This window comes from Aulonocara stuartgranti, assembly GCF_965226115.1.
Source record: "Aulonocara stuartgranti genome assembly, chromosome: 7".
Classification (NCBI taxonomy): Eukaryota; Metazoa; Chordata; class Actinopteri; order Cichliformes; family Cichlidae; genus Aulonocara; species Aulonocara stuartgranti.
The window spans coordinates 47,849,937-47,863,601 of NC_138945.1; the positions used below are offsets into that span (position 1 = coordinate 47,849,937).

Genomic DNA, 13,665 nt, shown 5'->3' on the forward strand with positions numbered 1-13,665 from the left:
TTTTGTCAAACTGTGCTTTCTCTGGACTTAAATTCACCCACCACACAGATGGTTTATTACTGGCAGGCCCCAGCTTTCTCAGGACCCAACCTCTTATCCCTGATCATCTTCTTGCACAAGGCTGGTATTCCAACAAGTGCCTCTCTTTCCTGCTTTTCTTTCTTTCTTTCTTTCTTTCTTTCTTTCTTTCTTTCTTTCTTTCTTTCTTTTTTTAAGACTTCTTCAGTAAGGTATAATAAAGTTTGACCCATTGTGCTACCCAGTGCACCAATAACAATGTCAATACATGTACAATAAACTGTTAATAAATGCAAAGTGTTGTGACTTTGTTGATGTAGAAATACACAAAAGGAAACAATATGTGAAAATCACTTGTAAACAGGCTGCGCACCATGAAAACACCCACATTTTCCTTCATTTTCTACATCATAATCATATATTCAACAATGCAGACAAGCCCCTGTTATGTGAAATGAGACTAAAAAGAAAAATCTTGTCAAGTAACTTGAAAAAACTCATTCATCCAGGAACAAGTTAATGAAGAGTAATTTTTTACACTATGCACAATACCCCATCAGAAAATGATTGTGAGAAAAGACAATTGAAACGTCTTAATTTATAATATCACACCAATAAAAATGTGTTCATTTACTTTTAATTGTCAATGACTCTACATAGTGCATTGAAGACAATAAAGTGCGAGCAAACAGTGAAAAAGTCAGGACATGTTTGTGGTGCTGTTGCATGACATTTGACTTCTGCAGAGCAGATATAAGTTGCATAATTTGGAGGCTACATAGACTGGGTGGAGTCCACTGAGAATGTAACTCACAGGAAACTGACCAACCTCAAAAGTCCTTAACATGATAATAAGAGCTCAGAATATTAAAAACAAGCAAACCAAAACAGCAAAAACATTGCATTTGTGCCCTCACCAGCTTAGCTGGTGTTTGAAACCTTTGAAATCACATAATTCTGGTGGAAATTTACAGTACCATGACAGTACAGGAGTGTTTTTTCTTTCTTTCTCACAATTCAGAAAATAAAAAATATAAAAATCCACCCCCCTGTCCTTTTTTGTCAGTGACACTAATCATCTTCAATAGAGCGATACTCTTAGCTGTCTTTACCTTTTATATTGCAAACACCACCATCCAGTAGGCAGCAATGAACAGCTATGAACAACAACAACATCCTCCCCCAAAAGGTAATCGATGCTAAAGTTTAATATTAAGTCACTACAGTGTTTAAAGTGAAGCCACGCCTGGTATATGGAACATAATCGTGACCAAGAAGAGACACATTCAAAATGTTATCACCTTCGAAACATACCGTAAACAGCCGTTTATACCACCACACCTGCCACTTCTAGTTAAATTATTTCTACGCTGGGAGTTATTAGTTATTTATAAGTTTTGGGTAACCAGAGTTCTACACCAGGAGGCTTTACAGTAAATTGATTGATTCATGGAATGGTTGGATCTACAAGTACATGTTTCAACAAACCAGAAATGTTCAGTTGGGTCTGTTTTTGTCTACCCTAAATGCAGACAGAGTCCACTGGAGAAAATTGAGCATGAAAACCTACCAAAAAATATCTGTAAAACATTACCTGATTTGAGAGATTAAATCACATTCTTATCAGATGTTTTTCTTTAATAAACAGCAACATCCTCTTAGTGAAAATGCACTATTATAATTAAAGGACTTCAGAACAGGACAGAACCAAAACATCATTAAAATATTATTTGAAAACTTGAAAAAAAAAGTCCACCTTTTTTTCTTTCTTATGGCAGAATTCAAATTACGCACCCTGCTTTAGAGAATAAAGAAAGAAGTACCTGCCAAAAACCAGCAGAGGGCAAACTATTGTTAACCTGAGAGATAAAAAGAACAAAAGCAGAAAGAACACTTCTGCTTGGGATCATATTACACTCACCTGTGCGATCACCTCTGTAGGTTTTTATTTCTAATCTGGTTTAACCACTTCCACTCAGGCTGCCTTGTCTAATCATCTACAAGTTCCAGAATCATGTAGCTGTAAGGCCAAAAGTGCTGAAGCTGAGCAGGTACAGCAAGCTGTCTTTGTGCGTTTGTCTCTGGACTTGTATGTAAGTGCAACTCGCAGAGTGGTATTGCGTGCTTCCATACAAAAAGTTCATGTCCTACTCGCTGCTACTCTGACAGACCGACTGCTTCTTCTTCCAGCGGCAGACGGCGTTGGTGTACTCCACTATGACCTTGTCCATCCAGGTGAGGGGCTGAGGGAACAGAACAGCTCCCTCGAAAAAGCCCATGTGGCCCCCATGTTGAGTCAGGGCAAATACCACATTGGGCATTTTCTCTAAAAGGGGAAGACAGTTAGGAAGAGAGAAGTATAAAGTTTCAGTTCACCAAAAATCTGTTCCCGTCAAAGACCAATTTTTAAGAAGCTAAATGACGCCAAAGCTGTGACGAGTCCAAATATCCAACCACGAAGATGATCATGTTTTTCAAAAGAAACTGACTGCACAGATTATAACTTGAATCTTGATACAGAACCAGTAGAAAAGTAGACAAAAATTTAAAGAAATAGAATTCATGACTACTTGAAGCGTAAAAACTTTACATGAATACGAAGACTTTTACAAAACAAGAATCTCCCATGTGAGGCAAGACAAGGCAGCAGGTTGAGGCCAGACACACACACAGGTCCCTGTATATAACCCAACAGCTCAGGTGGATCACATGGCCCTGAAAAATTCAACAAGACTGTCTGGGGAGGGTGTGTTGAGCAGATAGCTGCATCAAGACTTTATCAACACTTAAGACTGTGTTGCGAGTGTCCTGTTAACTCGCTTCATGCTGCTCTGAGTTAGCACCACTGTGAGGACAGCATTTTCACCAGACTCTACATCACCTCTGTGTTGCATGCCATGAAATAATATCTTTAATATTTGTTATTAAAGGTTTGTATGGAAGCATATTTTAAACTTGGTGTAAAACAACTTAAAAAAAATACTTTCCTTGACTTTCTCAGTTCCTTTCAACAACATGTTTTCTATGTTGAAGACTCAAATGTTCCATGTAAATCCACAGGTTGTAATGTTCATATTCACTACAGTGCATATTTCCTCTTCTCTGTTACAATTTAACTACTGACTGATAACTAGCTAACATCAAGTTAGACACGCCAACAGCCTGCCTCCAGTACAACACAACACAATCACAACTCCCCTCCCAAAAAACAAACAAACCTGGCTTCTTCAAGCATTGTGCAGGAAGAAATCTGAATAGCCAGCTAGCCACATATGCTAGGTAGCTAAGAAAACATTACATAGTTAACAACAGTGATAAAAAATTAGCTTGAGGAACTCCACAAAATTAAAACAAAGGTTGCTCTGTGAATGCCCTATCCAGTTTTACTTCAACATGCCCACTGGCCAAGACTTCACCACGTTCACTAATTAAACCATACATGCCAAATATCAAACATAGACACAGTTACAGGTGTTATTAGGAGGAATCCTTGTTAGCTTGTCAGAATAGAATAGAATCAAGTGACTATTCAATTCTTCTATTCTAATAAACTGCTAGCTATCTATAATTAAAACATACCACGAGCTATCTTTCTTGTTTGCCTGCTAACGTGGGCAAATTGGTAGCTACTTATCATGGCAGCCAGCTTTAAGCTAGCCTGTTACAAAGACAACCTTTAACTACCACTGACTCACACTGCAGAAGGAGTTTAGACAAAAACCACAAACCTGCAAGAGTGCGTGCAACAGCCAGTAGTGATGGATGAACCAGTGGGTCATCCAAGGAGTTTAGCAGGAGGAGTGGGACAGTGATCTGTAAAAAAAGAGTAGTCCAGTTTATTTATTAATTTTTTAGAATACCTACTTACACATTATTAGTGCAGACAGTACAAAAGATAGAAGTAACCATCACTGGCACTTCTGTGCTAATGTCACACAAGCTACGCCCACATTTTATATTGTCTACCATTACACTTTTATAACAGAATAATATAACAGTGATAAGAGAAGTAGTATTCAACCACACCTGGACTTAATTATGTATGATTGCTATCCAAGTATGCTAGATCAGGTGAACAATAAATATAGCAGCAACAGTATTTAACAGTAGTCCAAACATGAAGTCATTGCAGAAGTAGTAATAGAGGGATAGATGTGTTGAGCTCTGTTACATACACGGATAGGTACTTGTTACTCACTTTGTGGATGTAGTGCACACAGCTCTCCTTCTCATAGTACTCTCTCAGTGAGTCATAACCGTGGAATTTTCTGAAGTGAAAAATGATGCGATAACATAGTTAAAGAGATGGCCCACAGAATTTAGAGCAACCCATCATATTCAAAGCCCAGAATATTTCACCTCATAATGCTGTCATCAATCTGCATCAAAGATGTGGCTGCATACAGTCTGTTCAGCTCTCCATCGCCAATGTTGCTGCACTGCATGGCCAGCAAACTGTCCCTGTTTAATAATATGACATTTAGACACAACCAACGCGGGAGACTGTGTCTTTGTTTGGCTGAGAAGTGCTTTTCATCTGATTCTCCACAAATGACTCACAGATCTACATTTTAGATAACAGATTTAGGAATTTCTGGCAAATTTTTCAGAATTACGCTAACATTTAAGAATTTCTACTCTATCAGACAGAGATAATCGAGAAAATTTTGTGTCTGCAGAAAGCCACTCCAACAATTAGCAGAGAAAAGATTCATGCTTGTGTCTGAGCTACAGAAAAGCAAAAAGCTGCAGTACTTTATGACTAAATGACATTCTGATCAAATTTAAGAGTGTTACGTATCTGTAACCATTAATCAATAACTGTTGTGTTGCTCCACCTGTGCGACAGAATGATCTTCTTCATATTCTCCGCCAACATAAAGTTGTAGAGCCTCCGGCACTGGTCCCACTGAAGGAAAGTTTCCTGAGCCCTAAACACACACAAGCAAATGCACATGAATACAAACATACTGTGGAACCACATTACAAACTAAAGTCACTACAGCAGTAGTCTGATCCATCATATCACTATTATATTTTAACTATTGTAAAAATCAACACTGCAAATTATTTAACCCCAACACTATTATGGTGCTGCTTAACACAAAACTTTAAGTTAAGTTATACAACCTAATATTGCACTCACTACCTCCAAGCAATCCAAAACAAATGTAATGGGTCCGCTTAATACGATCATATACAAGCGCAGTAATGACGCTTATGCCTCAGTTCAATAAGAAAGATCTGTAATCACTCATCTGCCTGCTTTCATGGATGTTTGGCTGTTAGTCTATTTCTTTCATCACTTCCACGCTTTCAAATCCACTGCTGACACCATTACTCTAATCCAATCATCTTCTTTCCTCTGATGCCTCTTGACTCTGATTGGTGGAACCCACCTCCCCCTGGTCACTCAGACCTCCATCCAATCCTCCATCTTCAATCCCATCAGGGCCTAGACTCGTAATGCCTATCAGCGCTGACAGCCTGCTATGACAGCTCATTGGTCTAATCGCCAAAAAAGCTTAAGTGAATTCAATGCTGCCAAATGATCACCACTCACTGAATGTTGTTTACCACAGAAATAATCCCTCTGAATAATGTATACTTTATTACTTTATTCATCCCCGTGGGGAAATTCCTCTCTGCATTTAACCCATTCACTCAGTGAAGCAGGGTGAATGGCAACATGACAACGTGTAATACTTTCTTGAAGCAAATCTCACAAGAACCATTAGGAAACAACTTTAGGAACTTATTTGGGAACTTGATTTAAAGAACAGCTAAATTAACTGTCATTTCTTTGGTCCCTGCATGTAGAAGATCACTAGTCAAAGCTGATAAAAACTGCTTAAGAAATTTACTGACATTCCCCTTAAAGAGGCATTATTAACATTTTTACCCCCTTGGAAATTAACTCTATCACCATCTTTGCCGCTGCAGAATTCCCTAAGATTCAATTTAGGTTTCACTGAGCGCTGTCTTCTTCTCTAACAAAGTCTCTGACTGGAACCGTACCTAGGATGCTTTTTTCACAAGCTTTTTTCTTTTTCTTTTCAAAGCTCTGATAGTCCTGATATAACAGAGTCTTCTCAGTCTCCTTTCTTTCCTGTGTTTCAGAGTAAATAAACCCCGTTTCAGTATTTATCAGAGTTCAACATGATCACCTCAGTTTCACTCGTGATGGCAGAGCAACGGCGACAACAACATGACCCATTAGTCTTAATTGTGTTAATCCTTCAGTCAGTTTACCAACCTGAGGGCACTGTAACCCTGGCAGACGCTGACACAGCATAGCACTCTGTCCTGGTTTGACTGGTTTTCCCCCAGGAACTTACAGACGATGTTTCCTCCCAGACTGAACCCCACGACCACCAGCAGAGTCTGGGGAAAAGTGCGTTTTATGTAGTCCACCATAGCTCCAAACTCCCAGGTACAACCTGAAAGTAAAAGAGTTGCTTTTACAAATGTATAGCAGTAATATATACTCGATATGACAGATTAATATATATTTATAACATTATGCTTCTTGGGAATCTGGTTTTATTTGTCAAAAGATTGATTTTGGCAGGATTGCACATTATAAGGTTCTTTTTTTTATCCAAGTAATGTTAAAAAATATCATAAAAACAGACAATGTGGCAATAACTTTTTACCGTATGTAAACATGCGTGGCGAGGTGAGCTCAACATTAGGCAGGGCTCCCAGGTGGTTGAGGACAGCACAGCGGTAACCCTGCCGCTGGGAATAATCCACAAAGGTCCGGATGTAGTTCTTCTCACTGTGGTTACCAATCCCAGGACAGATTACCATGGTAATGTCATCTGGCACCCACACAAAGACACAAAAGAGTCTGGATGTGCAACTACATTTAAATTGGAGTCATGAGCTTGTGTAAAAGTCGATGTCATGTGCACTGTAGTGTGTGTGCGGATTTAACCCCACTGAACTACATTGCTGGCATCGTTCCTCGAGGGAGTTCATTAAAGTCGCTCAAAGTGTAGCAGGAGCTGCTTGTTACATGAGACTGATGTTCTCTCGGTCCAAACAAGCACATAAAACTCAGGAGGAATGAAATGAAAAGAAAAGCACCTCAACTAAACAACAATCAGGAAGCTCTTTAAGTACCAACACATCAGCCGTTGTGTAATTAAATACCCCGAAAACCAGCTGATTTGGTGGTTTAACAGGAACAAAGTAGTTTTTGCCTCTGACCTCCAGTGGTGTGGGCTCCAATAGCTTCAAAGAGGTCAAAGGTAGCCGTAGCACCATCCTGCATTGGGAGGAACATGCGAACCCCACAGGGCGTTGGAGTTTTGACACGTCCCATCTTCCCGTAGAGCACCGTCTGGATGTGACCGCTCTTCCCCCACAGCAAGGGAGGAATGTATCTGAAAAGAAGGACAAGGCCCATATTATGTAACTGGAAGATGCTTCAGAAGATCATCAGTCTGACAAGCCAGGCACACTCTGAGAGTGCTTTTTTTTTTTTAGGTGTTCAAATTACATGACTCCAGCGTGCTTAAATATGAAGAGTGCCAAAAATATGAAGCCAAATAACATTTAGCAGAAATTAAGTTCACATCAGGTATGCGGTTGGCCAACATACCGCTCCTTCCTGTCCAAAAACAAACAGCTGAGAATTTTCCTTATCTTTATCTACTTCATAGTGTGTACTAAAAAACAGCACACCCACTGTGCAAACAGAATCTTTACAGAAAAACAAAAACAACCTAAAAAAACTGAAAGTAAACTTGGAGGTTTGGAGAAAATCGCCAAACCTCACTAGGATGGATTGTGGATCAGGGCTACATTAGCTTAGCCCATCCACGGACACTCCTTCTAATGAATGACATGTTTCTTTGAATAGTTGTGCAACATTATTGGAAGGGGTGTGAGGTATGTTTTGTCATCTTTGGTGAGTGAGTCAGAACTGTTACCCAACCACTAGCTAGATTTTTATCATGGCCAGTGCACACTCTAGGTCATAGGTGTCAAACTCTGGCCCAGCCTAATTACATTTGGCCCGCGAAGCCATACCAAATTACTATTAGAGCTGGCCTACTGGTATTATACAGCTAATATATATATTGTTTAGTATTAAGCTTTGCTTGTTCCATACTCAGTTTTCCAGCAAAACGTATTTGAGACCATAAGAAAAGATTCATTCTTATATCTGGAGGAAGATTTTTTTTTCAATAAATATTAATGTTAGCCCGCGACTTTGTTCCAGTTTTGAATTTTGGCCCACTGTGTATTTGAGTTTGACACCCCTGCTCTAGGTGAAACACTTACATAACAGGACAGGATGTTTTGTAAGTTCTTTCAGGGTTCTTTCAGGGTTGAAGGCAGCCCTGAAAGTAATGTAGAGCCCAGGTTTTTACAACGCAGAAGAAGCTGTGGACTATCTCTGATATAATCTGATATAATCTGGATACTATGGATCAACCACTTAGCAGCACTTGATGGCTGCTAGTGGGGCATTTATTTTAAGGCCAATATCTAAATAAATGAGGATATCCATCCATCCATCCACTGTTGCCTGTCTCTCTATCAATAGATAGATATTGACTCAAATGTATTGAAAATGCTTAGAAAGGTTGGTAAATTTCCTCCAAAAAAATTTTTCTAAAGTTTTCTTTCTCCCCGGGAAGCTTTTTTCCTACCATGTATGTGGAAAATTACAGTTTCACTAATGGATCAGCTCAGCCTAAATTGTAATTCCTGGCTCATTCCACCAGAGAACAAATGGCATGTTTATTCACATTATGGTCAGAGTAAGAGAAATGAAAGTACATTCGTGAATGGATGTTATGTCTCCAAACAGCTGAAATCCCCCTAAACTTCTATAATGCAACAACACTGCATGGTTTTCTTATGTTTCCTAGTTCAGCCACTGCCTGCCTCTGTGGGTGCTGGGCTGAGAGAATGGATCTCTCCCTTACAACGTATCTGAAAAGACTGCTGCTCCTCTAGGCTCTGTTTACAGTGTTTAGGAAATCTAGTCCTTCTTGGGAGACTCTGGCCAATAACAGCTTTTTTCCAACCCCCCCTACAATGAGTCACATAAAGGCGAATAAAGACCTCAGAAGTCCACACAAGTAGTGGTTCAGTCAGTTCAACATAGGACTCGAGGACCTGTGAGAGTGGGATTCACATCTACGTAAGCCAAAATCTGTAACTGACCAACTTTAATGCAAACCACGTCTTAGAACAGAGTTGGAACAGTTTCAGGATGACTGTTTTCTGATTCTTTTGCTTTTGTTGTTAAATTTTCTAGATTTTTGTATGTTGTGTATATCATACACTGTGCTCACACTATAAATACACTGATCAGGCATAACATTATGACCACTGACAGGTGAAGTGAATAACACTGATTATCATGGCACCGGTTAGTGAGCAGGATATTTTCGGGAGTAAGAGAACATTTTGTCCTCAAAGTTGATGCGCTAGAAGCAGGAAAAATGTGCCAAGGTAAGGATTTGGGCGAGTTTGATTATTGTGATGGCTAGACGACTGGGTAAGAGCTTCTCCAAAACCGCAGCTCTTATGGGGTTTTCCTGGAATGCAGTGGTCAGTATCTATCAAAAGTGTTCCAAGAAAGTAACGGTGGTGAATAAGCGACAGAGTGATGCAGGTGGGGAGTGAAGGCTGGCCCGTGTGGTCAGACCCCTGTCCACTGCCAAAAGCACCAACTATGGGCACGTGAGCAGCAGAACTGGACCGTGGAGCAATGGAAGAAGGTGGTCTGGTCTGATGAATCCCATTTTCTTTCACATCACGTGGATGGCCAGCTGTGCGTGAGTTGCTTACCTGTACACCCTTTCGTGGAAACAGTATTCCCTGGCAGCTGTGGCCTCTTTCAGCAGGATAACGCCACAAAGCAAACAAATCGGATCCATGGGGGCCCCACCTCAAAACTTACGGGACTGAAAGGATCTGTTGCTGGTGCAGATACCACAGCACACTTTCAGAGTTCTGGTGGACTCCATGCCTCAATGGGTCAGGGCTATTTTGGCAGCAAAAGGGGGACCAACACAAAATTAAGCAGGTGGTCATAATGTTATGCCTGATGAGTCTATGGTGCACCTGTATCTAAGGTAAGAATCGGGAGTTCATGATTAAGTCCACATTCCAGTCATCTCAGTGCCATCACAGATCTTTTAATATAATATTAAAATCTCTCACTCTTTGGTCAGCATTGGGCAGGTCTTGAGCAGGTAGCGACTGAGCAGGGTGTCCTGGTAAATGATCTCTGGTGGTGCAGTGGGACTCTTGAGGTTCAGACAGCGGACAATGATATAGAGGATGGTAGCCACCGCCGCCAGCTTCACACCATCAAACATGGCAGGCAGCTCTGGGCCAAAGGTGTGTACGTAACCGCCCTCCGTGGTGGTCATTTTATATGTGTGAGTTGATCCGCTGTGTGTGCATAAACATATAATTTACACAAGCAAAAAGCCAACAGCAAATGGATTATTTTTACACAGTACATTTACAAAAGTCAAATTTCATAAATGAAACTGAAATATTGAAAACATAAAATATGTTTGTAAATTTCTGCTAAAACGGCAGCTTCTCACATACAACAGCATAAAATTACATGGTGCTCTAACTTATAGGCAGCTGTGCGACATTTGGGATCTGATCTTTCAGTAGAGTCTAGTATGAAATCTCAAAATAATTAAATAAATAACTAAAAATCCACTGAAGACATGATAGAGTTATCCAGGAGTGACACCATCTATTAATGTTGACGGTTTTTACTCACCTTGCTGCCAGAAGAAAGTATTTCATTCAGAGCTGGGAAAACACGCAAGTAACATCTCATTGAATTAAATGGCCAAGGCAAACCAACAAAAGAGTACACAAACACGAGTAATTTGCAATATGTGGTTTGCGGTGCGGTTACGTGACGCATATGGATTACACAAAATGAGAAATAGGGAGGTTAGAAGAAACTGCCTGCTAGCTTAAAAGTGCCTCAGTTTGTTGCCTTTGTCACGTCACTCAGGTAAAACTTTTTCTGTCAGATGTCGACCAAACACAACAGGCACTTTACGTAAAGAACGCAATACGCGTTGAGCATAAAATTAAAATGTATGGTCTTACCATTACACTTTCTGAAGTTTCACTAGGTTTTTCCCGGACCCACCCGAAGTTTGACGCTCTAACACCGCCTGTTTACAGCGGAGAAACTGACTGACCAGCGGCTCGCTCAGGATGCCTTCATGCCACCTGAAAAAGCTCCGAATTTTTGCAATCCCAAATGCAACCAAATGATAAATTTACAATTGCGAATGAAAATATGTATATTCAAATTTTTTAACGTTTTATTTTCACGTTTTTGTCCATCTTATTTTACGTTCTACTTGTTAGACCTGTCATGTATAGTCATAATATAATACATGAAACTCTCCATTTCGGTGTCACAGTCTCCTCCTTCGCTTTGTGAAACTGAAATTTCCGATTATATCAGCAGTCAGTACAGCAAACATAGCCACTTACTTCCTACTTAACTGAAACCCTAGCTTACGTTGACAAATAATAAAAAATAATAATAATACAAACAGAAAAACGAAATCCAACAAACGTTATTCCTCTAGTTTAAATGTCATTCATTTTCAAGCGATTTGTCTAAACTTTGCACTGAGTGTGTTAGCCACAAGAGGGCGCCATTGATTAACTGGAAACACTGGGTCAAAATCAATGACTGTATACTCATAGCGGCTTAACCATGCTTTAAATGTTGTTTCTACTAATATATAATATATCCATGTATAATAAGTGAATATTTGTTTATTTTAATGTGTTGATGACATGGCTTTAACTTTGACATCAAAAAGTATAGTTTTACAGATTGGTAACATACACACTCTCAATACTTTATGCATACATTTCATCACATCTCCCAAATCTTTAACTCTTTCAAATAAATTCTAAGAAATGGGATTTTCAGCATACTTTATGCGACAATGATGCAACGATGTAAACTTAAACAACTAAAATTAATAGAATTCTTTTGGCAATATATACATTCATCAATTATTGTCATGTGTATATCTTCCACAGTCCAACATACACCAGAAAGCCCCATTTGGCAAAAAAATCATTGAGCCTTGTGAGCATACACAGCTGTACAAACTAAGAATGTCAAAATGAAACTCTGCTCATCTCCACTCCTATCAATTATTTTCATTTCTTTATATCTGGTGCTGTTTATGATGAATCCTCAGTCTCATTTCCAAATGGGAGACAGAAGTGAAAGACATCTTGGCCAATTTTTCTTGTTTCTGTGTGGGAGACAGAAGTGAAACATCACTGATACATACCAGCTATACATTCATGAATCCTGTGCCAAATTCGCCAAGTAGCATTTCCCTTTAAGGGTATCACATGTTCTCAAGATTTGAGTTTACAGGATTATGCTACTCTCTGCAATGCGGATTAAGATCAAACAGGGTCCTGTCACATTAAATTTTCATTTAACTGTCATCTTGTGACGATTAACCCAGCTCATACTAACTGAAGGTCAGTCATGTGAAGAAGCTTTGTCGCATGGAAGAGGAACATCTGAGAAATCTGTCATTGCTGAGACACACACCACAGTGACCACTGATGAATGTCAGTCAGCCTGATGTGTACATGATACAGTGGCATCTGTGTTTTCAGAGAAAAGTGGTAATTTTTTGCAATTCATATTAAAACTTGAAAAGGGGAAAGATTATTAACCCCCCCCCCCCCCCCCCCCCCCACCCACCCATTTACTTACCTCTTAAAGAGAAATGTAATCTCCTTCATTATTATTTTTTCTCTCAGTTCACCCTCGAAAAATCAATTACAGGCACTGGAGTTCTAAAATAGATGGAGTGTTGCATAAACAAATGTAGTTGCATTAGTCGCCCAAAGAGCCACAAATAAGTTACATTTATCCACACAAGATAAATGTGAAAGATTGGGAGCTTGATAGAATCACCACTCCTAGACATCACTCTTAGTCTCACACCTATTAAAACCAATTATTTGTCTCACGACCACTCCCTCTGACAGCTCAAAAATCAACTCTGACCCACTGCTGGATCCCAGTTCCAGAAACACCCACAGATGGCTTGATACAATAAATCTCTGGCCTTAATCTGCATGTCAGAAGAGAATTTCATGCATGGCACATCATGGAAATTTTCCCAGAACTTTTTGTGAATAGACTTGCAATTCATCAACAGGGCTCCATCAAAGAGTGACATTACGGACTAAAGCTGTACTGATGGTGACGATGATGACGCAAATTAAATGCATGTAAATTCTGTTTTAGAAGAAAAATGGGACTCATTTAAATATTACAAATATTTATAAAATATTTCAGTGTGTTTCAAACATTTTTGGATACAAGAAACATTATTCAGAACATTAAGAATCAATGAACTCTCTCACATGCTATAGTAAATCTGACATTTTAGACCATATATCATATATCATATATAGATGATATATACATTACAATTAAAGCAAAAACTCATATGGATTTTTTTGAATGCTGTGGTCTAGGCCTTACATGATTATAGCTCCTTTTCCCATCTGTTATCCATCCTGTTGTAATCATATAAAGCTGTTATGTATGTATAATGAATTCACATACAGCAAATC

The 13,665-nt window shown here is 39.3% G+C and overlaps 1 protein-coding gene across 1 annotated transcript; it reads right to left on the reverse strand.

Moving 5' to 3' along the window:
* Window positions 1–190: 190 nt before the first annotated feature.
* On the reverse strand, window positions 191–11,238 carry abhd2b (abhydrolase domain containing 2, acylglycerol lipase b). The gene is made up of 11 exons (XM_082538947.1): window positions 11,134–11,238; window positions 10,793–10,824; window positions 10,210–10,443; window positions 7,234–7,409; window positions 6,675–6,842; window positions 6,275–6,458; window positions 4,857–4,949; window positions 4,378–4,479; window positions 4,217–4,286; window positions 3,747–3,831; window positions 191–2,344 (listed from the first exon to the last, which is right to left on the reverse strand). Exons 2-11 carry the CDS (start codon window positions 10,816–10,818, stop codon window positions 2,166–2,168), a joined length of 1,317 nt encoding a protein of 438 aa, XP_082395073.1. The 5' UTR covers window positions 10,819–10,824; window positions 11,134–11,238; the 3' UTR covers window positions 191–2,165.
* Window positions 11,239–13,665: the final 2,427 nt, after the last annotated feature.

Excerpts from the sequence above, each read along its gene's own strand:
- abhd2b (XM_082538947.1), bottom strand. The coding sequence starts at position 10,818 with ATGAAATACTTTCTTCTGGCAGCAAG. Across the intron at positions 10,444-10,792 it reads TACTTTCTTCTGGCAGCAAG|CGGATCAACTCACACATATA; the intron begins GTGAGTAAAAAC and ends ATGCACACACAG. Across the intron at positions 4,480-4,856 it reads AAGATCATTCTGTCGCACAG|GGACAGTTTGCTGGCCATGC; the intron begins GTGGAGCAACAC and ends ATTATTAAACAG.